This window comes from Madurella fahalii, assembly GCF_045866475.1.
Source record: "Madurella fahalii IFM 68171 DNA, scaffold_5, whole genome shotgun sequence".
Taxonomy (NCBI): domain Eukaryota; kingdom Fungi; phylum Ascomycota; class Sordariomycetes; order Sordariales; genus Madurella; species Madurella fahalii.
Window position 1 is genome coordinate 1,302,470 of NW_027263975.1, and position 25,596 is coordinate 1,328,065.

General features: G+C 56.8%; 8 protein-coding genes and 1 non-coding gene across 9 annotated transcripts; 4 read left to right on the forward strand and 5 right to left on the reverse strand.

The window, feature by feature from the left end:
- Positions 1-1,357: 1,357 nt before the first annotated feature.
- On the forward strand, positions 1,358-4,606 carry MFIFM68171_08955 (Putative f-box domain-containing protein; the record flags this gene model as incomplete). Its single annotated transcript, XM_071064374.1, has 3 exons — positions 1,358-1,791; positions 1,961-4,013; positions 4,145-4,606. The coding sequence occupies 3 exons, from the start codon at positions 1,358-1,360 to the stop codon at positions 4,604-4,606; spliced, it is 2,949 nt and encodes a 982-aa protein (XP_070920475.1).
- Positions 4,607-5,765: 1,159 nt separating this feature from the next.
- Positions 5,766-7,619, reverse strand: MFIFM68171_08956 (Transcriptional regulatory protein moc3; the record flags this gene model as incomplete). Its single annotated transcript, XM_071064375.1, has 3 exons — positions 5,766-7,346; positions 7,414-7,488; positions 7,617-7,619. 3 exons carry the CDS (start codon positions 7,617-7,619, stop codon positions 5,766-5,768), a joined length of 1,659 nt encoding a protein of 552 aa, XP_070920476.1.
- Positions 7,620-9,078: 1,459 nt separating this feature from the next.
- Positions 9,079-11,538, reverse strand: LEU1 (3-isopropylmalate dehydratase; the record flags this gene model as incomplete). Its single annotated transcript, XM_071064376.1, has 3 exons — positions 9,079-11,211; positions 11,274-11,348; positions 11,407-11,538. The coding sequence occupies 3 exons, from the start codon at positions 11,536-11,538 to the stop codon at positions 9,079-9,081; spliced, it is 2,340 nt and encodes a 779-aa protein (XP_070920477.1).
- A 1,949-nt stretch (positions 11,539-13,487) lies between these two features.
- On the reverse strand, positions 13,488-15,506 carry MFIFM68171_08958 (uncharacterized protein; the record flags this gene model as incomplete). Its single annotated transcript, XM_071064377.1, has 2 exons — positions 13,488-14,519; positions 14,976-15,506. The coding sequence occupies 2 exons, from the start codon at positions 15,504-15,506 to the stop codon at positions 13,488-13,490; spliced, it is 1,563 nt and encodes a 520-aa protein (XP_070920478.1).
- A 382-nt stretch (positions 15,507-15,888) lies between these two features.
- MFIFM68171_t139 lies at positions 15,889-15,959 on the forward strand. The gene has a single exon. It is a non-coding gene; the product is annotated as a tRNA-Gly (tRNA).
- Positions 15,960-17,064: 1,105 nt separating this feature from the next.
- Positions 17,065-19,008, reverse strand: MFIFM68171_08959 (uncharacterized protein; the record flags this gene model as incomplete). Its single annotated transcript, XM_071064378.1, has 1 exon — positions 17,065-19,008. The coding sequence occupies one exon, from the start codon at positions 19,006-19,008 to the stop codon at positions 17,065-17,067; it is 1,944 nt and encodes a 647-aa protein (XP_070920479.1).
- A 1,143-nt stretch (positions 19,009-20,151) lies between these two features.
- MFIFM68171_08960 (Zinc transporter YKE4) lies at positions 20,152-21,583 on the forward strand (the record flags this gene model as incomplete). The annotated part of the gene is made up of 3 exons (XM_071064379.1): positions 20,152-20,343; positions 20,413-21,038; positions 21,097-21,583. 3 exons carry the CDS (start codon positions 20,152-20,154, stop codon positions 21,581-21,583), a joined length of 1,305 nt encoding a protein of 434 aa, XP_070920480.1.
- A 1,532-nt stretch (positions 21,584-23,115) lies between these two features.
- MFIFM68171_08961 (Bul1 C-terminal domain-containing protein) lies at positions 23,116-24,807 on the forward strand (the record flags this gene model as incomplete). Its single annotated transcript, XM_071064380.1, has 1 exon — positions 23,116-24,807. One exon carries the CDS (start codon positions 23,116-23,118, stop codon positions 24,805-24,807), a length of 1,692 nt encoding a protein of 563 aa, XP_070920481.1.
- MFIFM68171_08962 (uncharacterized protein) lies at positions 24,231-24,503 on the reverse strand (the record flags this gene model as incomplete). Its single annotated transcript, XM_071064381.1, has 1 exon — positions 24,231-24,503. One exon carries the CDS (start codon positions 24,501-24,503, stop codon positions 24,231-24,233), a length of 273 nt encoding a protein of 90 aa, XP_070920482.1.
- Positions 24,808-25,596: the final 789 nt, after the last annotated feature.

A 25,596-nucleotide genomic window follows, 5' to 3' on the forward strand; every position in this document is an offset into this window, starting at 1 on the left:
AGGAGCGCGGTATTGTTGGCCTAAGAACAGATGGCTCGCTTAGCAGACTGCCGGTCTGCTTTGCCTCTGGACCGCAGTTTCGGCCAACGGACCCCGGGATGGAGGATGGAAGGAAGGAAGGCCCATGCAGGGTGGCTGGTAGGCGGTGCGACAATTGCGGGTTACAGCGAAAATAATAGATGTGGTTTGGTCGGGACGAGTCAATGTGTTGAACGAGTGGCCGTGGGAGACATGCGGATTCAACTACCTGAATTATTCGAACAATCCGCGAGGCTGACGCCGAGTACGGAGCGTCCCTGAACGGCTCGAAGATCGCGGGCCATCTGTCCCCCATCCGCATTACTAGGAGAGGCTCAATACAAGGGGCAAGGCGGGGGGCTAAACCAGGAATGCTACGAAGCTTGGGCAGGCCGGACGCAAGACGGACATGGTGGCCAAGCCGACCCGGCCGCTCCTCAACATTGTAGGACGAACCTGGAATTACACATACTACGTACAGAGGTAGTGCAATATACACAGGCATGCAAGCACCTCAGGTACCTGCCATTACGCAAGACAGGCATCTGTGGGGCCGAATTGAACTGGACACTGTATGGTAAAAGCATACGGAGTTTCTGTGACTGGATCACCCTCGGATCCATGAAACCCCCAAAGGCTGGCCAAAGGCTGGCCACAGGCGAGAACCACGCTGAGAAACACACGCGGCGTCGCAAGCTGATCCCCCAATGGTCTTCAGACGCAGCGTGTCTTTCTCCCCTCCTCCCCTTCGCGCAGGGCCAACTCAGCCTCAAGGCCTACTGTTGAGCTTGCGGCTGTGAGAAGACGCACACTGAGAAGCAAACGGCTGTGGCGGTTTCACCAGAGATCGCTGAAGGCGCGCGCCGTGCACAAATGCAGGGCGCAGAATCTGGATCGAGCACAGACAGCCCCGGTTTGAGGTAAGATAAAGCGGGTCTAACTGATCGCCGCCCCACTGGCTGCCCGCGCGCTAAGAGCCTACCCCGGCACTTGGCCAGACATGGGGATTCCGCTGCCCTTGCTCCATCCACCGTTCTTGCACGCACCCCATCCCATGAACCTCTGCTGCTGTTGCTTTTTGCGCCGGGAAGAAAAAGCATCCAAAATCTCGCGAATGCCATTGCTCCCGTGATTAGAGGCACAATTACCACCATCCAGGCCTCTTGACAGGCTTGTCTTGCTCCAGAAAGCAAGGGTTTCCCCGGCGCAATTCGCTTAACTGCTTGTTAGTCCCCAGGTCCGTCTTCGCACCCGGGCCGGTTCCTTGGCTCCGCGCTGCTATCGCACCCGACATCGTGCCTCTCCAACCGCATACCTTACCTTCCTTCTCCACCTCGCCATGGCTTCCTCGGGCTCGTCCGAGCCCCGCGCAGGCCGTCCCCTGGCATTCATGGATCTGCCTGGAGAAGTGCAAGCCGAGATAATAAGACACTGCCCTAGGCGCGACCTGGTCTGCCTCTCGCTGGTCTCGAAGCACTTCCACAAACTCGCTGCCGCCGAGCTCTACCGCCACTTCCGCATCGTCTTTCCCGATGAGGACAACCTGCAGTTTGACGGGCCCGTCGATGCTCTTGCCGGCGGCTTTGACACATTCGTCACCAGTGACTACAACTATGCCCAGCACCTCAGGACCCTCTGTCTCGACACGCTCTACATGGGCGACAAGGCCGAGGGCGCCTACAGGCCCTACCTTGCGAGCCTCAGTTCTGGAAAGTTTATGAACACCCTGCTGCGTCTGATCCTGCGCAAGGCGAAAGCCCTCGAGTCCTTCAAGTGAGTCGGCCCCGTTGCCCCGTTGCCCCGTTGCCCCGTCCCTCGCGTGCTCCCGTGCTCGCTTGGTTCGCCGCATCCCAACGGTTGCACGCGGTTGGATGCATTGTTACATCCATCTGCCTCCGATATGATTTTTTTCTCACCACCCCAGACACTGATGGTTGCGCAGATGGAATATTCGAGTGGAGCTGAGCCGTCCGGTTTATAACGAGCTGCACCAGATCGGGTCCCTTTCACATGTCCATATCAGGCTGCAGGCAGGGCCCTCCCAGTTCGAGACGCCGCTGCCGCTCCCATACAGCGCCTCCGGTTCGACTCCGTCGCCGCCGCCGGCACATGTTCCAGTTTCGTCGCTTCCTCCTCCTCCAGGATTCGCCCCTCCGCCACTACCCCCTCCATTCTACGTGGCCACCCCGGGCAGTACCGCGGTCCCTATACCGAAGCCACACCGTGCCAAAGCCCCCAAGAAAGCGCCTCTCCCCAAGCCTCCCCCGACCTTGTCCGGGTTTAAGGAGCTCAAGAGCCTCGCCGTCCTCGACATAGACTCGCTCGACATTGTCCCGGAGCTCAAGTCGTGCATCCGGCGCTCCGCCGGAACTCTCTCGAAACTGAAGCTTTCCTTTTCGGAAAAGCTCGCTTTGTTGGCTCGGAGTCCTTCTATTGACGCCGATCCGGAAGAGTCGGATCCGGAGGACGACTTTCAGCCTTTGCCGCCCCCGCCGCCCCCTGGACCGCAAGGCGACGACGTGAGTGGACCCGCCAGGGCTTTCCGGGTGCAAGAAGAGAAGAAGCTGCAAGAAGCCGTGCTCGGTAGAATCTTCGATACCGAACCTTTCCCGGACACCAAAACTCGAAGGGCCCGTGAAACCGACAAGGGGAAGGAGAAGGAGAGGAAAAGAGAACCTCCCGCCAAATCTGAGGAGGAATTCGTTGTTCAGATGAAGACATACGTGTCGAAGCTCATGGGGGAGGTGAACGGCACCGGCGATCTTGCGGCGTCCCAGGACGTTCTCGACATGATTGGGCGCGCTGCGCAAAAGTACCTTGACGAGGTCAAGCTGCCCAAGGGGAACGAACAAGAAACACCCAATGGTTCCAATACCTCATCTTCGAATGCCAGTCAATCACCCGAGAATACAGTCGCTGAGGCGTCTGCCGAGACGAGCGACTCCGCGGTGAGCCTCTTTAGCCAGTCAGAAACCTCTGGGAAAGCAAAGGCGGCAAACAAAGACGTGAGCCCTGATGACATCGACATTGAAGAGCCGGAGGGAGAGCTCTCTATCGACTCACAAGATCCACCAGCCAACGACTCCCCGGCAAACGAGCCAACAGCGGCCCCCGTGGAGGAGGAGTCGTTGTCGCCGTCATCGTCGTCCGGGGCAGCCCGTTTTGCCCACGCAAAGGCCGAATACGGAAGGGCGTTGGCGAATTTGGTCGCGCAAAAGGCCAACTATAAGGAATTGGCCGAGAAGCTCGAGGAATTTGAGGCCTACGCCAACCAGTTGGAGAGGGAAATCCAGCGGCTGCGTGCTCACAGCTCGGCGGCAGACCTCAAGAGCTTGATGGAAGCCGAGTCGCAGATGCTAAGCTTTAACAATAGCATCCACAACATGCAGAGGGAGATCAGCATCCTGGAAGCCGAAATCGAGTATGCCGAGAGGATGACGCCCACCACGACCGACGCGAACATGCTACACGCTCACATCCAGCACATGGGCGAGTACCTGCGTAAGACGAGGGGCATTGCGCTCCAATCCCTCAGCGTTTACCTCGTCCCGGTCAAGGCGTCGGTCCTCTCGCGGGCGGTCGATCTGCGTGCGCTCCGCCGCCTGACGCTGCTCAACGTCGGCATCCAGAACCCCATCTGGGCACTGCTGCACAAGGAGAACAAAGAGGCGCCGCTGCCGTTGCGCAAGATCTTCACCGACAATGTGACGCCCATCTTTCTCAACTTTGTGTCGGGCCTCGAGGAGCTGCACGAGCTGTTCATGCTCGAGCGCGAGATCAAGTACCGACCCGAGAGCTTCGCGCCGCGGACCGAGGTCACGATCGACCAGATCCGCAAGTTGGCCCTCCGGCGGCACCTGCCGAAGCTGCGGCGCCTTATGATCAAGAACCTTGCCGATACGGCGTGGGATGTGAACGAGAAGACGGTGCTGTTGCTGTGCAGGCAGGGGCGGAAGCTCGAGGAGCTGGCGTGTAACATGAGCGTGCGGGCTATGGTGCGTTTTATTTTATTTTTTTTCTATTCTTTATTTTATTTTATTTTATTTTTTCCTTTTTCCCTCTGTGGTCTCTATTCATCCCGCCGTCGGCGTCGTATTTTCGCTGTGCTAACCTCGCCCTGAATTAGCACACGTTCATGCAGCACCTCGCCGGCCTGGCCAGCCTGAGAGCCCTGCACATCATCCAGCTGCGGAACGAAGACACGTGCGTCTGGGTCATGCGCGAGACGAAACGGTTCCTCATTGACAACATCTCGCACTATCCGTTCCTGAAGCTAGAGTGGATCTCGATCGACGACGATGATAGGGCCGAGAGGCTGGTCAGGGTCGTTCCGGATCCGGAGAAGAAGAAGAAGAAGAAGGACGGGAAGACGGCGGAGGATGGCGGCAAGGGCAAGCAGAAGCCGTTGCCCATGACGAACATGGACCTGGTGGCCATGGTTGAGGCGGACTTGGCTGGGGAGAATAGCGAGAGCGATGATGATGACGATGTGAGAGCGCAGAAGATTGAAACGTTTGAGGGGGTGCCGTTCTGCGAGGTGGAGGGGGTGCGGATTTTCAAGAAGGAGATTGTTGCCGGGAAGCTGTGAGCGAGCTTACCTCGGCCGGGTTCTGGGTTCTGGGTTCTGGGGTGAGAATTGGGATGGGGGAACTGGACGAGGCGGGGTAGGATAGGCGCCGGAAAATTAGTAGGGTTGTCTGTATCTGGTTTTATATCCTGGTTTGATCCTTAATCTCTTGTGTCTAATTTGCTGGCTTTGGCTTTCGTTTCTCTCGCTTGATAGCATTCAGAGCAGTGCTGCGGTTGTCAGCGCGCAAGCCGAATACCCCTCTTGTACTTGTCGATGGATAGATGCTTTACTCTTTTTAATCAGTGCGGGCTGGCGTTTCTGGGGGGCCATTTGATGGTTGGCAGGAAGAAAATAGATAGGAGGATAAATAAAGGACTGAAGGTAGCGAGATCGGTCTGGCATAGGATGTCTACATGTCTCTGGCTAGACTAACGTGTCCGTGATGAGACCCTTCACCTGTGCCACAGTCTCTCCTGCGGTTGGCCACTACGATACTGGAACGGCGGCGAGCAGCTGAAACGTTCAATACCCGTGTTAATATTTACCGTCTAAATACAACCGAAGCCTAGAACCTGGTCGAAAGCTGAGATTCGAACCCACTGGGACCTTAGCCTTGTATGACAGGGCCGGGGCTCCCGGAACCTAAGGCTATTGAGGAAGGGTTTGGGCTGTCTGATGGATTCGGGTCGCTTCATGGAGTAGAGCCTAGCCCGACGGCTAGAACTCGAGGCCGAAGAGGCCGAAGCAGAGGAAGGGGCGGACGAAACCGAAGTCGAAGACGAAGAGTCTTCAGGTCCTTTTATAGCCTTCCTTTCTTGTGCCACTGACTTGTGTCTACTATTGTTTGTTTTCCTATTACTTGGTGATGTAGGGTTTCCATCCGGCCTATATGGTACGGGTTTTCCTACGTATTTAGCGGTAGAAGGACCAGCACAACTCTTATATGGTAAAGTGGTGTAGGAAGGAGAAGGATACTAATATTACTTGCCGTCTAACCTGTTCTAATGCAATCGCTCAATGCCCGCTGTTTAGACCCCCCCTTTTTCCGATCCCTGTCTAAAGCTGCCCATCCTTCAGTGCATATTCCGTCCCGCCTATTAATATTACTTGTACATACATACCGCCAATCCATTAATATTCCACACCCTTTACCTAACCCACTTACTTACCTTGCAATTTATTCCGGCACATCACCAGCGCCGCTTCCCACTACAACCAACGCATCCCAAAGCCGGGGCAGCCCCCCGGCCCCGATCAGCGCCCTGGGCACTTCGCCGCACAGGAGCGTCCCGCCCACCTCATCCCGTTTCGGACTCGCCAGGGCGGCTCTGATGACCCGCTCGATCTGCCCCGCCGCCGCTCCCGCTCCCGCTCCCGCTGCCTGGTCATAGCTCGGGTGGTGGTGGTGGTGGTAATGCCCGGCCGCATCGAGACCGGGTCCGGGGGCTACGCGGTCGATAACCTCCGTGAGCAGCCCCATCGCTGCCTCGCGCGTGTAGTCTGCAGTTGTGTGCCTCGCTACGAGGCTGAGCGGGCCGGGGAGCAGATGGGCTCCGAGCAGGGAGCAGGCGCGGGCCTGAGCGGTGGTGGGGTTGGGCGCGAGGAATGGCGAGGCGGCGAGGCGGGAGGTGAGGTGGAGGATTTGGTGGAGGTGGTTCTCGAGGGCGGCGGTGTTGGAGGGTAGCGTGTTGAGCGTCGGGGAGGCGCGGGCGCCCTCTTGGAATGGCGCGGCCGCATAAGGGAAGGGAACCGGGGCGGCGGTCCGGCTGGCTAGCGACAACTGCACCTGCGCGCAGCGGAAGTGCAATAGGTCTAGAGACAGGATGAACACCTCGGGCGTGTTTGGATCGGCGTCGGCGTCGAAGTTGGGGAGGAATTCGTCCGCGAGGGCGCCGAGGCGGGCGCTCCGGGCCAAGAGGCATGACTGCTGTCTATGTTGGGTAGGGTCAGACCAGAAGATTGCGGACTCCCCAGCCGCCGAGGCAGCTGAGATCTCATGTAGCCGCGCTATGACGTCGTGCTGGAAGCTGCATAGCGCCCTGCGGACGTGGAACAGGTCGGTAAAGGGGCCCTCGACGGATCCGTCGTTGAATCGGCGGATGCGGTACCCGCGCTCTGAGACGACGGGCTGGATGCCGTGGGTGAAGAAGCAGGCCGATAGCTCGAGACGGGCGAAGAGCTGTATGATATCAGGCATGTGAAGGGTCTCGCGGGTGGGCGGCCAGACAAACATGGAGCCGTCTTCGAGACACTCAAAGGCCGAGGCGGGAAGCGACTGCAGGATGCGGAGCCCGTTGATGAGGTGTGTGACAGCCACGGCGTGGTTGCCGCGCAGAGTCTCGATCGAGATAAAAGCGAGGCAGCAGACGAGCGTTATGCGGATGCTCTCTGCGGTGGACGACCCCACGTGGCGCTTCAGTTGCTCGATCGACTTGTTGTAATTCTGGATGGTGAAGACGTCAAGGTAGTCCCGAGCGAAGCCATTAATAACGGGCTCGTCCGGGCGCTGGAATAGCTGGTAGGCGGCGCTCAGGGCTACGACGGCGTGCTTGAGGGCCTCGTCCTGGCAGTTGGTGAATGGGGCCACCCGGGTCCAGAACGCCATAAACGGGCACAGGAGTGCAGCGAGATCGTTGGCGGCTGCGGTTTGGGATCGAGAGAACGAGCGCCTGTCGGTTTCGGTGCCATCGATGTCGGCCTCGATGCGACGCATCGACCGGAGGGCTTCGCTCCGCTGACATGCCTTGACGAACTCGGCCTTGGCGAGCTCGGCCGTCCGTACCGGGTCCGGACGGGGTGGTCGTGGGAGGATTCCCTTGTCGTACCCGTCGCAGGTCCGACCGGTCGAGGTGCATCGGAGGCAGGCCGGCTTCTCCTCGCCACATTTCACCCGTCGGATTCTGGGGTTCGGTTAACTATTGCTAGCACGCCGTATCAAAAATGTCGCCACTCACTTGCTATATTGAGAAGGGGGTTTAGCATGAGCGGTCATTACCCATCACCTATGGAGGGAGATGGTAGCACGTACCATGTAATGCAGCCGGTCCGCACCTTAGGCTTGCTGGCTCGTGTCCGTTTCTTCGGGGGGTCTGACAAGGTGTGTGTTGGTGGTGACAGGCTGCCTCTGTCGCTCCGGGACCTGGCCCTTGAATGGGTGAACTCGGCCATTGCGTTCTCGTTTGCACTACAAGCGTTCGATGTCACCTACGGTTGTGTCGAGGGAACATTGAGTCTTACATATCTCCTCCTCGGGTCCCTAGCCGCGGAGGGCAAATGGCCTTGTTTGGGAAGAAAAGCAACTATTTTCATACACGTGTAGCCACCTATTTACTCATCCAGTGTGTCATCAAGCCAGCATTTTTGCCCCATTCTAGATCAGGGGTAGAAATAGCAAAACATGGCGTCGCAAGAGGACACTGCGCCGGCCAGGGGGCTTGCGGCCGGGGTGGCCGCCACGAGGGAGGGACGACGACGGGGAGAAACACCGAAAGCGCCCTAGGCTTGCATGATGATCTCTGCATGCCGACCCAACCACCATTGTGAACCAGAGGGGCGGTTGCCTTCGGAGTTACTAAGTGTCCTGGCCGGTAGGGTGCCATGCCAATGGAACGCCGCCGAGAAGAGTGGCGCAGAATCTCGGTGCCTGGAGTCTATAGTCCGGCGGGATTCTGCGGGGCCGCATGCGGGAAGAGGTAAAACTGACGGCCGCTTAATAAGAGCTTGGCCGCAGGGTGAGATTGGCATATCCCATGATTGTGCGCCGTCTTGTATCAGGGGGCCGTACATATGTGTAGTACACGAATCGCATTCTAGCCGCAACCAAACAATGTGCATCCTCAGCCTTATATATATTGAAGCGCGCTGCTAGCGAAAGGGCCCGTTGTGGTGGCACTCTTTAATATCAATCGACGCCACTGAACTGGGAATCGCCAACACGCACCCGAGAGAGCTAAAATAGGTGCTGACAAAACAACACCTCTTTCCCTAGGTAAGCAATCGGGGTGTCGGCCAGGTGCCAGCCCTGTGCTGGTTCAGACATGATCAGACGAGGCAAGATCAGGCAGCACTATAACAATGTCAGCTCTGCATCAAAAACCTTCCCTAAGAACGCTATACGTAGAATCCTTTGACATTAACTACAGAATAGGCGGGTGTTTATGCATGTCAGACCGGTTTACCCTGGGTGCAGAGAATCCCGATGTCAAGCTGAGATCTCTCACTTGCTTGGGAACACGTTTGCGGAAAAGGGGGGAAGGAAAAATAAAAAATAAAAATAAAAATAAAATAAAATTGAAAATAAAAAAAAAAAAACCAGCCGTTACTTTTATCCGCAAGACTCTCCACTATGCACAAAGAGCGAGAGGTTGGGGAAAATGTCCCATCTGCAACTTGCCAACTCAGAAGGGAGAACTTCATCCTAGGTATCATAGCACAAAACAGAATCACAACCGACTATCATCATCACACCTCCACCAGGAAACCGCCCATTTTTACCACTCGAGCGGCTCAGTCTTCACATCCCCCCTATTCGTCTTTGGCACCGGCGCCGCCTTGACCGCCAACTTGCCGCCCATCCCCTTACGCTTCAGGTATCCTGTCCCGTCCAGCCATGGCGTCTCCCTCGACATCTTCTTCTCAAACTCTGCGATCTTATCCTCGAGCTGCATCGTCAGACCAATGTCGTCCAAGCCGTTCACGAGGCAGTGTTTCCTAAATTCCTCCACCTCGAACGAGCAGAGCGTGTTCCCATGCTGATCCTTGATCAGCTGATTCGGGAGGTCAATCTCCACCTCCCTGCCCGCAACCGCCTCGGCGTGCACTCTTTCTAGATCCTCCTTGTTCTTGATCGCGATAGGAAGCATGCCATTCTTGAACGAGTTGTTGAAGAAAATATCCGCAAATGACGGGGCGATGATGCTCTTGATGCCAAAGTCGTTCAGCGCCCAAGGGGCGTGCTCTCGCGAGCTGCCGCAACCAAAGTTGGCGCCCGTGCAGACAAGGATCTTGGCCTTGCGGTACGGCTCCTGGTTGAGGACAAAGTCGGGGTTCTCCGTGTCCTTGTCGAGGTAGCGCATTTCATAGAAGAGGGCTTTGCCGAGTCCCGTCCGCTTGATCGTCTTGAGGAACTGCTTCGGGATGATAGCATCGGTATCAATGTTGGCTTTCTCCATTGGCGCGGCGATCCCCTTGAGGACGGTGAACTTGGGGAGGCCAGCGGCACCGGCGTGGACGACCGAGGTGTTGACTTGCGGAGAAGAGTCCTCGGGCTGGTCGGTGAGGAGTTCCTTCTCCGTGTCGTCTGTCTCGATTCTCTCGTCGGGATGCGCCTTGCCGTTGACGGGCTCCGGAGCAACTGCGGCTTCGATGTGAGGGCTGCCGTTGTACTGCGACAGCTTTCTCACGTCAGCTAGCTTGCCAGCAATGGCCGCCGCCGCCGCCATCACCGGCGACATGAGGTGGGTCCGCCCCTGCGCCCCCTGACGGCCCTCGAAGTTCCGGTTGCTGGTGCTAGCACATCGCTCCTTGGGGGAGAGGATGTCGGGATTCATGCCCAGACACATGCTGCAGCCTGCCTCCCGCCACTCGAACCCCGCCTCAGTGAAAACCTTGTCGAGGCCTTCCTCCTCAGCTTGCTCCTTGACGAGACCTGAACCCGGCACGATCATGGCGCGCTTGATATTTGACGCGACCTTCTTGCCCTTGACAACTTGAGCGGCGGCACGGAGATCCTCGATTCTGGAGTTGGTGCACGAGCCGATAAAGACCTTGTCGACCACGATATCCTCCATGGGGGTGCCGGGAGTGAGACCCATGTACTCGATCATCCGACGGCCGGCCGCCTTCTTGGCTTCGGTGGGGAAGGTCTCCGGGTCGGGCACGGTGCCGGTGATGGGAACGACATCCTCGGGACTCGTACCCCAGGTGACAGTTGGGACGATGTCCTTGGCGTCAATGAAGACGTCAATATCGTACTTGGCATCGGGGTCCGACGCCAGCGACTTCCAGTACGCGACTGCCCTGTTCCACTCTTCGGAGCCGTACTTGGGAGCCAACGGCCTTCCCTTGAGGTACTCAAAAGTGATCTCGTCCGGAGCGACCATGCCGGCCCTCGCACCGCCCTCAATCGACATGTTGCAGATGGACATGCGAGCTTCCATGCTGAGATTTCGGATGACAGAGCCGCAGAACTCAATGACGGCGCCGGTGCCGCCAGCGGTGCCGATCTTGCCAATGACATGGAGGACCACGTCCTTGGAGCTGACGCCCGGCGCCAGCTCGCCGTCGACTTGTATCCTCATGTTCTTGCTACGCTTGGTGATTAGGCATTGCGTGGCGAGAACGTGTTCTACCTCGCTAGTACCAATGCCAAACGCGAGCGAGCCGAAGGCGCCGTGGGTCGACGTGTGGCTATCACCGCACACAACGGTCGTACCGGGCAGCGTGAAGCCCTGCTCTGGCCCAATGACATGAACGATACCTTGCCTCTTATCACTGAGACCAAAGTATGTGATGCCAAACTTCTTGACATTTTCTTCGAGCGTCACGCACTGCGTCCGGGAGTCGTCTTCTTGGATGAAGCTCGCGATGTCCTTGAGTGCTTTCCTGGAGGTTGTCGGAACATTCTACGAGGCATACCGGTCAGTTTCCTGCTTGGGAATTCTGGGAGAGAGTTCATGTTGCCTACGTGATCAGTGGTGGCAAGAGTGCAGTCCGGTCTCCGGACTTTACGTCCAGCGACTTCCAGTCCTTCGAAGGCTTGCTATTGTTGCGGGTTAGCGACGGTCTCTCGGGTGCACCGCCGGGAATACGGGACGCACGGGTGAGGTGACTTCGTGGACAAGATGGCGGTCAATGTAGAGAAGGATGGTGCCGTCGAGCTTCTCGTCGACGATGTGGGCCTGGAAGACCTTGTCGTAGAGGGTCTGAGGGGACCGTTCGGCAGCGGGCATCTTGGATCTGCGCGACGGGGTAGCCTCCCTGTGGGATTCGTGTCAATTGGTCTTAGTATCGGGTTATCAGAAGGACGCCAGAAATATGATGCGGGTCGCGATAACGACGTCAGGTGGGGTGGCCGTCAGTCTTTTGATGTCAGCTGGCGTGAGTTATGCTCCTGTGTGTGTTTGGAGCACCTGTGGCGAGGAAGCCGAAGGTTCAAGAAAGTATCAAAGCACCTTGAAACCGGGCGGCTTCGTCTGCTGCGGCATGCTGCTACCAACTTATAAAGTCTCAGCGATGACGGATGCCTCCAATTCGACCATCTCGGACGCCGCCGATATTCGGAGCACCACAATGGGCTCCGGTTCACGGAATGCGGGGTGGCCACCGGAATTGCTAAAGGGTGCCCTACAATTGGCCACTGGGGCTCGGACAGGCCTGATCGGGGCGGGGACGCATGGATATGGTGGGCCGTTCCAAGATCCGTGCCCGCTATGGGCTGAGGGAACAAGGTTGGCGTCCTGCCTTGTCCGGAAGCAGGAGGCTACGAAGGCCCAGTACCTCCGGAACTGGACATGTTCTCGGCGGCCCTGGCATGTGCATGCGCGAAACGATCATGAACTCGGCAGAGAAGATGCAAGAAACGGACAATAAATAGGTTGGCGGCCGATTTACTGTGCAAACTTCTGCTGCTCTGCAGGGACTTCAGGTGGTTAGAAAGAGCCCATCTTTTCGGCTGTAAGAGACCTCTCTCAGGGGCTGTAGTCCAGCACTCTTCTCTAGGACTCTACCCGAATAATAAACAGAGCATGATAACAAAAGATGCAAGATAAGGGGGAATAAAAGATAAGAAAGAGACCGTGACAAGTAGCCAATTTCATGCCGGCAGAATTGCTTGAGCACATTTCGGACTATGGCGATATCAACTGTACAATAAGATTCTAATGCTTCAGATTCGGCATCGAGCGTTCGAAGCCGCGAGGAGCATGCTATACCGGAAGCGGATCCGGGAGATAACCGGGGCTCCATCTACAAAAGATTTAGGGCCGACTGTCTCCGCAAACACACGTAACGACATCGAGTTCAATTCGACCAGCCGTCTCGGGAAGCCATTCCATTTGCAACGAGTGAGGCAAAAAATAGTAAAACCTTTGAAAAAAAGTCGGCGCCGACGGGACTCGTGACTCGCCGCTGCTGTGAGCTGCTCCGTGCTGCAGCAAGCATAAACCGATTCTATCCTCGGGCTCCACTCGTCCGTCTGGCCAGAAAGCGACAACCCGCTTGCAGCGCCGGCGGGCGGGATATCTAATGAATCACGGCGGACTGCCGGGCGCAGAGACACACCGGTCTGTTCGACATGTCTCTTTTGGCGAAATGCATGAAACAGCGGGACGCATCGCCCTTACCGGCCAAGGTTCTCGCCGGACTTCGCTGCCTCTTCGCTCGCCTATCATACCCACCCCGCCGATCTTACTGGCACCACGGGAAAGCCAGGCCAACGAAGCGGTGACGAAGCCGATGGTGAGAAAGTGACCTCGGCTTTCCCACGGCTTTCCCAGTTGCCCTCGAATGCACCAGCCAGCCACAGATGCTACATTGCAGATGAAATCCAGCCGGAGCCGGACGGATCATCGAATCCCGAACCAGGCTAACACAATGTCGTCAGTTGCAGCCGCGTTCGCGGAAGCCCGATCAAGAAGGAAATGCCGACCATATGCATCTGCTAGCTTGTAGTCTAGCCCCTTAGCTCACCCTGGCTAACACATCCAGTCTGACAGGAGCAGAATCCAACTCTAGCCTCTCCACCCACAGCGCCGCATACGGGGTCACAGGAGGCACAACCACATCTGGCTAATCCAATATAACTGCCTTATCACTATTGTACTGAACACAAAGTGGAGTTGGCATCCGTTACCCCGGACTTGTCCCGCCACCAACAGGTTTGTGCACCCTCTCCCCCACCTCACCCAAACCCCGCCACAAGCCTCACGACCCCAACGACGACCCAAACCCCCCTCACAGCCCAAACAATGCCCCTGATCACCCACACCCCGGCCGAAACCGCCAAGAACACGAACATCACCGCCAGCACACAAATACCACAGTCTTGGTATGTCGCCTGCCCCTCGTCAAACCGTTGCCTCGCCTCCGACCCGCCGTCAAACACGGGCGACACGACATGCCAATAAGCCCAAGCCAACTTGACCGCCACCGACGCACCAGTCCGCACGCAGGACCCGAGAACCCGCCCAATATCAGCCGGCCTGGAACGACCGCCGATGCCTCCTTTGTCGTCTGGTATCACCGTTGTCACCGGGGGGTCGTCTCCCCCCGACCCTTGCACCGGAGGGGGAGCGGCGCCGGGCTTGGCCGTGGCCGTGGCCTTGGCCTGGCCCGCCCCATGGGGATTGCCAAGGTAGGTAGTAGCCGATGCCGGTACCGGTGCCGGTGCCGCTCCCCTTGTCGTCGCCTCCGGCGCTGCTCGGCTCGCGACCTGGAACGCTGCCCGCGCCGCTCCGCGCGCGACCGTTTGGGCGAGATGGCGGCACGGCAGTTTCGCGAGGCAGGCGGTGTAGGTAGGCGGTGACTGGGTGGCTGCCGGTTTGGGTCCGCCGTCGTGAGAAGGATGCTCTGGCCGCCTCATCGTCTTGCGCATCTCCCATTCTTGGCCGTGCTCCCGCGGTTGCCAAGCGGGTTTCTTGTAGTCCTCCGCCTGGCGCGTCGCCTCCCCCACCTTGCCTGCTGGCCACGACGTAGTAGTGGTGATGATGCGTGTGCAGGCAGACGGGAACGGTCGGGTCGAGCCGCTGATATGCTCTATCGGCCAGGGGCTCGGATCCGTAGCCTCGCCCTGACTGCTGCCGTCTGAACTGTCCAGACCTTGGTCCAGATCGCCCGTCCACTCCTCCGCTGAATTGTCGTCGTCTAGTTCCTGTACCCTGCCGCGGCGGGTGCGGGGGGTAACGCTGTCCTCGGAGAGACTGCCGAGATCCGTCTAAGACGTTCGGAAGTCTAAAGAATTGTCCGACTCCTACTCGAGCTGATACTCCGGGGATAGGGCGCTTAGCTTCTGCTGACATGGACCTAGCCTGCAATGAGCCGGAATCTTGAACCGTTTCGGCGTTCTCAACGACAGCCTTCCCCCGGGAAGATTTCCATTTTCCGTCAACACCTGTGTTAGAGATTTCTCCAGCTGCCTGCGCTGAACCAATGCCATGCCCATCTCTCCGGCGCTGCTGCTGCTTCGGCGGCGGCGGTGGCGGTGGCACTCTTCCGTCGCGTTCACCACTGCCGCCGTCATGTCTAAAAAAGAATCCCGTCGGATGGTGATCATCTCTCCCGGTAGCGATTCTACAATCCCCCTCCCCTGAAGAGATCCCAACTGCCTTGCTCCCGTAACCGATGTCCAACTCCCTTCTCCCCTGGTCCACTGGACCCCACGTTGCCTCACCACCTCCCTGACAACCTCCTTCCTCTGCTCCGCCCGCGCCAACCTCCTCTCCTCCTTCTCAACCCTGGCGTTCCGTTTAGCCAAAGCCATCTCATACTTGTCGCGCGCATCCTGAGCATCTCTCGACAGCCCAGCCAAGAGGCTCGAGCGGGGTATGACCGACGACGATACGCATGAGCCGGCCCCGTCCTCCTCCCCCTCCTCGCTGCTGGTTGGGGGCGTAACGATGTCCAGGATGCCTGTGTAGGGGTTGACTCCGGTGACGCCGAGGAAGTCGCCCGATCGTTTCAGCGCCTGTCGCTGGCGGCGGTGTTGCTGTTGCCGGGCGAGGATAGAACAGTGCGCCGCCGGCTCCCCGGCGTTGTCTGTTGCCTGCCGCGCGGTGCCCCCCCGCTCCGGGCGCCTGCTCGGCCGCAGTTTGCAGAAGAAGGCCGTCAGGCGGTTCTCTGGCTGCCGCGGAGACTTGTCTAGGCTATGGTGCTGGGTGCTGTCGTCGGTGGGCTTCGGGTTGTTGGCTCGGGGCGGGGCCATATTGCTTACCCCCCGCGGCCGTCGGACTGAGAATAGCGATGCTCGTGTCTCGTACCTGGAATGCCATCTACGGCTGTGTGTCTGGGGGTAGAGAGGAGGTGGTGGGGTTGCGCGGGGCTGCGGAAGTCTAAATCTGGAGTGGTTTGCGAGTTCCTTCCTGGATTAGGGCCAGTCAATCGGGGATGGGGAAGGCGGCATGGTTTGTGGCGAGGTAGGCCATCTCATCCCACGGAAGTAGCATTATCGAGAAGCAAGCTGAAGGTGCTACCTATCATGAAGCCAGGTTAACGAAGGAGAGAACTAGCGACAACCATTGATGGACCCGGAACGGAGGAAGCAAACTCCACAGCAGCTCGACCGGAGTCCCACTGGGTCTCGCCGAGCGTCAGTGGTTTAGTGGTAAAATCCATCGTTGCCATCGATGGGCCCCGCGTTCGATTCACGGCTGACGCATACCTTTTCTCTTTTGTCCACTGGACTTAATATTTTTTGTTTTCGAGGGTTTGTTTTTACTTGCTTTTTCTTACTAGTGCCTCGCAGAAGCGAGCCCCATACCTCGGACGGCAGTCATATGTAATAACAATAAATATAGGGAAAATGATAGAGTAATACAGCAGAGCAGGGTTCTACTAGGACGGCGAGATAAAGACTTTATGTAGGCAATAGCATGGGAAGACAGTTTCATAGAAACCCATGGACTGCACCCTTGAACGTGAAGAAGCAAAGGGGAAAGGGAGCGGGAGCACAATGCTCAAGAAAAGACATTCGAACCGACATAAGCCCATCAGTGCACACTCTTGATTCGTCATCGTGATCCAGTAGAGCGGTCTACGATCATTTTCAGTTCTGGGAAGATGCCTCCAACAGGGCTCTTTTACATAGCTCTGCTCGGCGTTGGTTATGCAGAGAAGTACGGATGGGCAGGCTTATAGTAGCCCAGAGATCTTAGCATTACTTTACTATTACTTTACTGCCACGACTCCAATTGCGTGATGAGTGCACTTACGCCACGTATACTAGCCGTCATACAAGCTTCAATGCTGCTCTCGACTATTCTGGTTCCGCAACGATCCCCGGGCCTGTCCGTGCCAGGACGAGAATGGTGAACAACTGAAATCTCCTAGCTGTATCCAGAAGCCTATCCAGCTCGGAACCAAAGGAATGACACCTCGGCTCACGCGATAGTAATAATCCGAAACGCGATCTTTCCCTGTAGTCTAGGAGGAGTCTAAGGTTTACTATATTACGATACCCTCTGCCTCGCCCATTCTTTGCGAGATCCCGGCCTCTGCCTTCCCCATACCTCTTCGCTCTGACAATCTACCCAAGGGACTTCGTTACCCTGACAGTATGGGCTGTCGTGGACAAATGTCGGTTAGCCCTCACACAACCCCCAGCTCCGTAGTATTTTTGCCTATCATGTCTAACTCCCAACAGAGACAGATCCTTCGTCGCTCCAGCCCAAAAGGTCGGCGGCAAGAACTACTTTAGACAACCTCCTGAGCTTTTTCCCATGACTTAGGGTCGACCTACTATCTGAGGATGGCGACTCCATGAGTCAAACCGCGGTCTGGAGCATGTCCTGAAAGACCTGTAAAGGATTGGGCCTCGCCGGGATCCGCTTCGCGATATACAACTCAGCCAGATTGCTTTCTCCGGGGCCAGCTGTGCAGAAGAATGATTCATAATCTCTGTATGGCATGATGTTGCACTCAGCGCCTTGCGGCGTGCGAAATATCATGACACCATATTTCTTCTTCCGAAGCGCATCCAGAGCCTCTTTCCAGGTACCACTGAGCAAACGGATATTCTCCAGGTGAATGCACCTCATTGTCTGCGGCAGCCGTTCCAGCAGGCGCACTAGACTGGGAAGACCTACAGCAAGTTTGGCAAGGAAGATATCAACCAGCTTATGCCGGGTTCTTGAACCCATGATTTGTCCAACATCTAGAATTCGAGCTTCGGGCCGTGACTGTCTCATATCCAGGCGGAGCTTTTGTAGGTTAGGCGAGGCCAAGCAGACGGATAGGAATTTGTTGACATCATCCATGTGCTGCTCATCCATGTTCCATGGACTCCTGAATGCAAATTCCTTCAGGTGGTAGATCACCGACGAGAACTCTTGCCGCATATCCGGGGCTGGCACTAGGGTTCTAGGCTGTTCCGGAACCGACACGTCGATATCGATGCTGTTGAGTAATGCCCCAGCACTTCGGGCGGCAACTGTGACATCGACGATGTGTGGATAGTCCGGCGGCCGGAACTCCCATCGGCCCGCCAAACTACCGGACAGCGGTTGTAGCATGCGATGATATAGCCAATCCCAGAGATTGGGCCCAAACAGCAACGTCTCGCCCGCCCGATAAGGATTCTCATCATAAAAAGCTAGCTTCCGCGCATTGGGCATCCTTGCAATTGCGGCGCCTACAGCCCCAGAGAACCTTCCGCTCCTTAGCAGCGATTCCTGTTTCTCGAGGAGGATTAGATACTCTCGATGGATCTCGTTTAGGCGGTCTTCGGGGCGATCTTCGGAGCGGTCTTCGGGACGGTCTTCGGGACGGTCTTCGGGACGGTCTTCGGGCCAGCCTTCGGGCCAGTCTTCGGGCCAGTCTTCGGCGCCGTCGGGGGTTTCATTGTCGTTGTGATATCGTGACCACGCAAGGCGATGTAGCGTACGGGCAACCGCCTTTCCGTTTGCCATCACCTCCGATGGTGTCTGTTTTGGGATGCCGGTAGTCTCCATCGTCGAGAAGCCGTAGTAAAGATTTACGAGTGTGCTTCGAAGGCCACTGTAATGGAACCGGAGGAACCAAGCGCGGTCCGTAAAGCCGGTATTGTAAAAACAAAGGACAACTTGAACGGCGCGGACTCCTTTCGCAATGGTCGGATGCCGAGAGATCTCTTCCAGGCGTGCAAGAGACGGCTCGTTGAAGCCGACGCGCACGGCACGGACCAGAAATTGTGAGCCGACGTTACAGAATCGTTGACAGACAAGGCGAGTGTTCTTAATATCTTGATTGTTGAGGTTTATGTTGTGCGGAAGTGTCGGATTCAAGTCGAAATCCTCCAGAAACTCGACGATCTCGAGGAGGATCTCGTCGGGCAAGTCCAGGATGGTCAGTTTCTTTAGATACGGACGTGACCAGTTGTTGATGCAGCAACGAAGAGTACTGTCGGCTTTCTCGAGCCTCGACTTGGATTCGTTTGCCTTCTCCAGTGCGTGGTCAAGGACCTCCCCGGACTCGAGTAGACCGTTGTGGATTGCCCGCTCCCAGCACGCCGATTTGGAGGAATCCTGGCCGCCAAACCCCTTACGCTCGTACTGTTGGAGGCGATACGATGATCCAGGTTGACTGGGAAATCGGATCATCTTGGCCGCCATCAGACGGCAAATCTCCCGCTCCACATCTTGGAGCCCCTTGTCCACGATTCGGAGGCTCTCATAAGCATCTCGGAGAAGCTTGTACTCGCCATCCCCGACACTCGGTGCGTTTGCTGCCATTTGATGCGAATCCGTCCGACGTGAGGAGCTGGTTGGGAAGTGGAATTGTGGAGTAGTGAGAGTAAGGTACCCTTGGCTTATGCTAGTGTGCGATGCCTGGGGTGAAGTGGGGAATGGCCGGGTTTGGATAGGTGCAGTGTGGTTGGTGGTTATTGCAGAGTCCTGACCAAGCACATCCGCTTCAGCAACCACGCCAACACCTTGCTTCACAGGCGGAACCATTAGCGCTGGTCAGGGTAAAATCTTCAATGGTGTGAAAAACGGCTCGGAGCACAGAAGATGATTGCGATCACTGTGCGAGTCCGTTGGCGGGGTCCCCGGGAGAACCACCACGCGGACTGTAGCGGGGCCACGAGTAAGTCGCCCGCGGCGAGGTGGTAGGATCTAGATATTCGGACAGATTGGTCATGGTCATGGTCATTTAGAAGCGATATGTTATGGTGACTTGGCCCCGGTGACCGAGATTTGTTGATCGAGTTGTAACTATCAATGCATAAATCATGACTCCGGAGCAACGGCTTGTCAAATTAGAGCACGCTTATATACTGTACAAACCTAAGACCAGATCAAGCAAGAATCCCAGGCTCAGGGTACTTGATCCCGTTGAAGTTACCCCACGGCCCATTTCTCTCTGTCTGTCCCCCCCTACCACGCCCCACTCTCTTCCCCTCTCACCTGAGCCTTTTACCTTTCTTTTTTCTTCAGCATTTTCTTGTTACATTGTTGTCTTGCTATTGCATCGCGGTTGCTATCGTAGTTGAATGCGTAAAATTGGGGTTCTATACTCGCTAGAGATCGGTTAAGGGCTAACGCATCAATTTACCTCTCAAATCGTCATTATTTAGCCAAGTTCATAGTACCCAATGACTTGAACTGACGTTCATAACCGCCTGAGCCAAACCCACTCCATAGTCTACACTCAGGAACAGGGATGGATTTGCATCTCCGCCCTCCTGGATCCAGCCTCAGCCCTACCGAAAATGTAAGTCTTGGCAGCCCATCCCTCCCGAAATTGAGCCCAGCCAGCCCTGTCTCCACCCTCACAACACGACCCCTTTCCGATTCCCCTTGACCACCAGACCCGACTCGGCTTTGCACCTCCAACCCGAGTCCAAACGCCGTGACTGCCAAAATCAAGTCGCAATGGCAATGGCATCCCCACGGCCCCGGTCACTCCGGTCGTTCCGGCCCAGCCGTCCCGCGACCATAATCCTCCTCGTCGCTGCCCTTGCCGTCTTCAGCCAGGTCGCGTGGGCCACCACTGGCGGCAGCAAAACCGGAGACCCTGCCTCGATCGCGAACCTGTCCCTTGACGAGCTAGACGACCAACTCCAGGTTTGTATTCCCCATGTCGTCCCAGCTCAACCAGTATCTTTTTTTTAACAATCACTTCGCCAACGAAAGCAATGCCCCCTCGTCTCGTCTCTCTCGGCCTCCAAGGCCGCCGCCCACGCCTCCGCCCCCTCCTCCCTCACCACCCGCCTCTTCACGATCCTCTTCCCCTCGTCCAAGCCAGCCGTCAACGCGCTGCTCGCGACGCTGTATATCTCGGGCCCGCCGAATTTCTTGCTGGCGCTCTGCCCGACGAACATTGACCCGTCCTCGCTGTCCGTCATGGTCGCGTTCGCGGTAGGGGGTCTGCTGGGCGATACCTTTTTCCACCTGCTGCCGGAGATCTTTGTGGGGGAGGACGAGCCGGATAGGGCGAAGTTTGTGCTGGTGGAGCCAAACAGGAACTTACTGTTAGGGGTGGCTATCCTGGTGGGGTTCTTGACGTTTGTGGCCATGGACAAGGGCTTGAGAATCGCTACTGGCGGCGAGGGACATGGTCATGATCATGGGCATGGACATGGACAAGGACATGGGCATGAGGAGAGTAAGGGGAAGGCGACGGGGGTGGATGATGGCGAGGGGAAGGGGGCGGCGAAGCAACGGAAGGGAGGAAATGGGAAGGAGAGGAAGGAGGAGACTGAGGTGCGGGAGAAAGAGGTGAATGCGTCGATGAAGCTTGGTGGAGTGCTGAATATGATGTGCGTGAGCAGCTTTGGTTGGTTCAGGATTTACGGTCCCATGCTGACGGTTCTACAGTGCCGACTTCACCCATAATATCACCGATGGTCTGGCGATGAGTGCGGCCTTCTACGCTTCACCTACCGTTGGCGCCACGACTACAGTGGCTGTCTTCTTCCACGAGATCCCGCACGAGGTGGGCGACTTTGCGCTGCTCGTCCAGTCAGGGTTTTCGAAACGCCAGGCGATGGGCGCACAGTTCGTTACCGCCATCGGGGCCCTAATTGGCACGCTCATTGGCATCGCAGTCCAGGAGTTCGGGGGCAGCAGCGAAGGCGTCGTCATGGGCATGCGTGACGGCCTCTGGGGCACAAGCCTGACTGCCGGGGACCTCCTCCTGCCCTTTACAGCCGGAACGTTCTTGTACGTGGCCACCGTCGCCGTCATTCCCGAGCTGCTCGAGACGGGGCCCAACAAGGGGGCTGAGCTGCGCAAGACGTTGGTGCAGTTCGCTGCAATTGCGTTCGGAGCGGGCATCATGCTGTTCATCTCTTGGCACGATTAGAGCAGTGAGGTACGTGTGCGTCCGGCCAACTAGAGGAGCGAATACATGTATAGAGATTATAGATGGGTTGGGAGGGGTGCACTGCAGACATTGGGAGGCTGAGCAAGTGGTCAGGCAACCCTTGAACGTAGCACAAACCTTCGGCAGACGGGCATACCGAAGACGTACTGTGTAATACTAGGTAATGAGGCAGAGGGTGTCCTTTACTCGAATCCAGGGCTGAAAAGGAAAACAAGAATGCCTTGAGAAAAGAAAACGCAGATCGGGACGAGTCTGCTGTATTACTAATGGGTGATTACAAAGATGACCCGCAGCGCTGGTTCCAGGGACTAGGTCGCTTGTTTCACTACCACAGTGCACTACACTAGTGTCTGTGGCGCCATTTTCTAATGCCCTGTCAATGTCATCGAAAGGCGCATTGGGCCGTGCGCCGGTGGGCGTTGCCGATGACTCTTCCGGGCCGGTCTTTGTTGCTGACTGGATAGCCGTTTTGTGGCTTGGCTCCAGCACATGGTTTCCCACATCTCACGTCACCAATCAAAGTCTGACGGGCGGGTCGCAAGGGTCTGGGCCTTCTCACTGAAATGGTGTCAAACCGACGCTTTTGGGTGCTTGCTTGGAGCTGAGACACGCAATTCCCCGGTCGAACAGTTGGATGGGGATGTGGGGAACCAGCCGGCCGTTGTCAAATCCTTGAAGATCCCGGGGCGTCATCCGACACCGGAGCCGATCTCTGATCACTCGCCCTGTAGTCAACAACTAGAGCAAAGCGAGATGTCGCTAGTCCTGGCGATAGTGGTTTATCTGGGCTAAAAGCGGGCAGTTTGACGCCGAAGATGACGCTTCCACGCCTTGCCAAGCCCAATTTGGAGAGGTTAAGGGCGTCGAGGTCGCGGGACGCGCCCGCACGTGCTGCTGTACTCCCCTTCGGATGATGGAACTCGTCGCTGTTGCCAGGGCTGCCCGTGGAGGCATTACACGAGGCTCTCTTCTTTGGGGAAGGATCCCCCAAGTTCCCAAGCCTTCTTGTGAGCTCGCTTGGGGCCTTGGCTGTGAACCTAACTGTTTGCTGACCCCACCTTAGACCGGTGTTGGGAACATGCAGACAGCTCTGCAGAACGACATCCCTCAGCACACCCTTTCCATGGTTGGCCAATCAGCTCGGCCATCCAAAGAAGGGCGCCGGAAGATCACGAACGCAATGCTTGTTTGCGCTCCTCGTCCCTTGCCGGGCTTTGCAATGAGTCAATCCACGTCCGTGGTGCAATCCCCTTCTACAAGTACATATCGCCGCCCGTCAAATGTGAAAGACACAAAATTGTCGAGACATCGGGCCCTTGAATTCTCAGCCTTCTGGAACTGCCTGCTGGGTTGATTCGTCGCTTTACATTTGCAACAACGATTCGCGGCCCAGTCACACAGGGCAGTCAATTATAACAGTTCCACGTTTACTTGCGGTACCGCCGGAACTTCTTTCAGCTCTAGGCGTCCTTTCCCCCTGAATTGTGTGCTCTTCATCGCCTTCTATAACAATGGCGCTGTTCCTGGGAACAACGTCTTCGGCCTCGGCGTCGAGCGCCAGCGCCAGCGAAAGCGACTCCCTAGCCGCCAGGAGGAAGATGCCCTACCCCAAGTCCGACATCAAGGTCAACTTGAAAGACCACTACAACTCCAAGGTCTATACGTCCGGCTCGCCCCTGACTGGAGACGTGACCATCACGACCAAGCGACAAGTCCGCTTCGACTCGATCCAGGTCGTCCTGATAGGCAGTACCAAGACGAACTTCGAAGGCATGAATGTGCCGCAGGAGGTCACGCATACGTTCCTTAAGATGGTCATGCCCATCCCGGAGTCGACATACCCCGTACCCAGAGTGCTCGAGACAGGCCGGACCTACAATATCCCCTTCCACTTCGTGATCCCCCAGCAGCTCACCATCAACGCCTGCAATCACACGCGCCTCTCGGACCAGCTACAAGATCATCACCTTGTCCCTCCCCCTAGTATCGGTGGCTGGCAAAAAGACGACATGGCGCCGCACATGGCTCGGGTCGAGTACACTATCAAGGCTAGGGTGCTCAGGGAGGACGAGCTCGGGGCTACGAAGACGCGCATTATGGAGGCAACCCAAACGATCCAGGTGCTTCCCGCGTCAGTGGAGGAACCTCCACTTAACGTCGCCGATAAAGATAAGCTCTATGCCATGGCCAAGACGAAGACGCTCCGCAGGAATATTCTGTCCACCAAACTAGGTCGACTAACGGCTGAAGCTGTCCAGCCGGGCGCCGCCGTCTTGTCGTCAGATGGCCGCAGGACTGTCTCACATCCGACAGCGCTCATCAAACTGACTTTTGAGCCGGAGTCATCATCATCATCATCATCAACAACAACGTCATCATCATCATCGTCGTCGTCGCACACACCCACCCCGCCCCAGATATCAAGCGTCACCGGCAAGGTCACAGCCCACACCTTCTTCTCGTCAGGCACCATCAACAACTTCCCGAATCTGAGTGAGTGGAACCTCCCGTTCGGGAGCGACCGACGCGGGCAGTTCTTCATGTCGACGGCGCTGCCAGCAATCTCCTTTGCCGAGCAGCCCGCCTGGACGTCGCCCAGCACCCGCACCGCTAGGCGCGACTCGGGTTACTGCGGCAGCGACGAGGGCGAGTCCAACGGCTTGGGCGGCAGGGCGAAGAACAAGTCGGCAAAGCCCCGGCACACAAAAGAGAAATCATCGTCGTCATCGACGACCACAACGACAACCGCAACCAAATACGAAACCACCCTCTCCATCCCCATCTCCCTCCCCACGGACAAGAAGACCTTCGTCCCCACCTTCCACTCCTGCATCGCGAGCAGGGTGTACAGCCTGCAGCTGTCCATCGGCGTCAGCGTCCGGGGCTCGACGAATACCATAACGCTGTCGCTTCCGCTGCAGGTGGCTATCGAGGGCGCGGCCCCGGCGGCAGCGCATATTGCCGATGGCGGTGATGGCGCGGTGGTGGGTTCGCCGGCGGACGGCCCGCCGAGTTTTGAAGAGGCGGCCGCGGACGAACACCTCCGGCCGAGGGTGCTTCAGGTGCCTGGCGAGGGCTACAGGGATAGGGGTTTTGTGAGCGGCGGGAGTACGGGCTTGTTGGGCCGGGGCCAGCCCGTGGCGGCGGGAGGCGACGAGCTGCCGGGGTATGGCGCTCCCGGGTATCGGAGGAGGATGGATTGAGCGGAATAAGCGGAATGAGCGGAATGAGCGGGTGATTGAATGCTTGCCGATACAAATGCTATTTGGGGGTGTGCGATGATTCTTTTTGGGCTGTGTTGTGGATCCAAAGGAGCATATCGAATCGATGGGAATGGGTTTGGGCGGGAGAAACATGAATTTGGCTGGATACCCAGTTAGCGTTGATTTCTTAATTGCATCCTTTGTTTTCTTGGTTTGCATCACGAAGAATGATTATAGTTCGTTCATTAGAAATAATTAGGTATCTCTACTGGAGACAAATTTATTGGACAGTATTGCGACTTGATTCTCGGTTAGTTCGGTTCCCGTCTGGGAATGAGACACCTTTGGCCATGCCAAGGAGTCATATTCCATCCACTTTTCTTTTCAACTACAAATCTAAACCGCTTAGTGAGCAACAGCTTTTCGTTCCTATCTTGTTTTATGTCTCGGAGCACACGGGCTTTACTCAAGATTATGTACATTAGGCCATAATGTGAGCAGCCCAAAGGTTATACAGAGATGACGCGAAAGATGGGTGATCAACCCCGGTTTCGGGTAGATGCACCCGCCATGGCTTGCACAGCGCATCGAAATTCCCGACTCTGTTACTCCTCCGTTCAACCACAATACTCTTTACCTCTTCTATTAGAGAGCTCTACTTGTTACAAAGAACCACGGCTTCTTGCGTATGGTTAGCTTGCAGCTGGACGCAGATATCCTGAGTACGCCCGTGATTGTTGTAACCGGGCCGTGCAAGGGCTTACATGCATGTGTAAGTCAGATGGATCA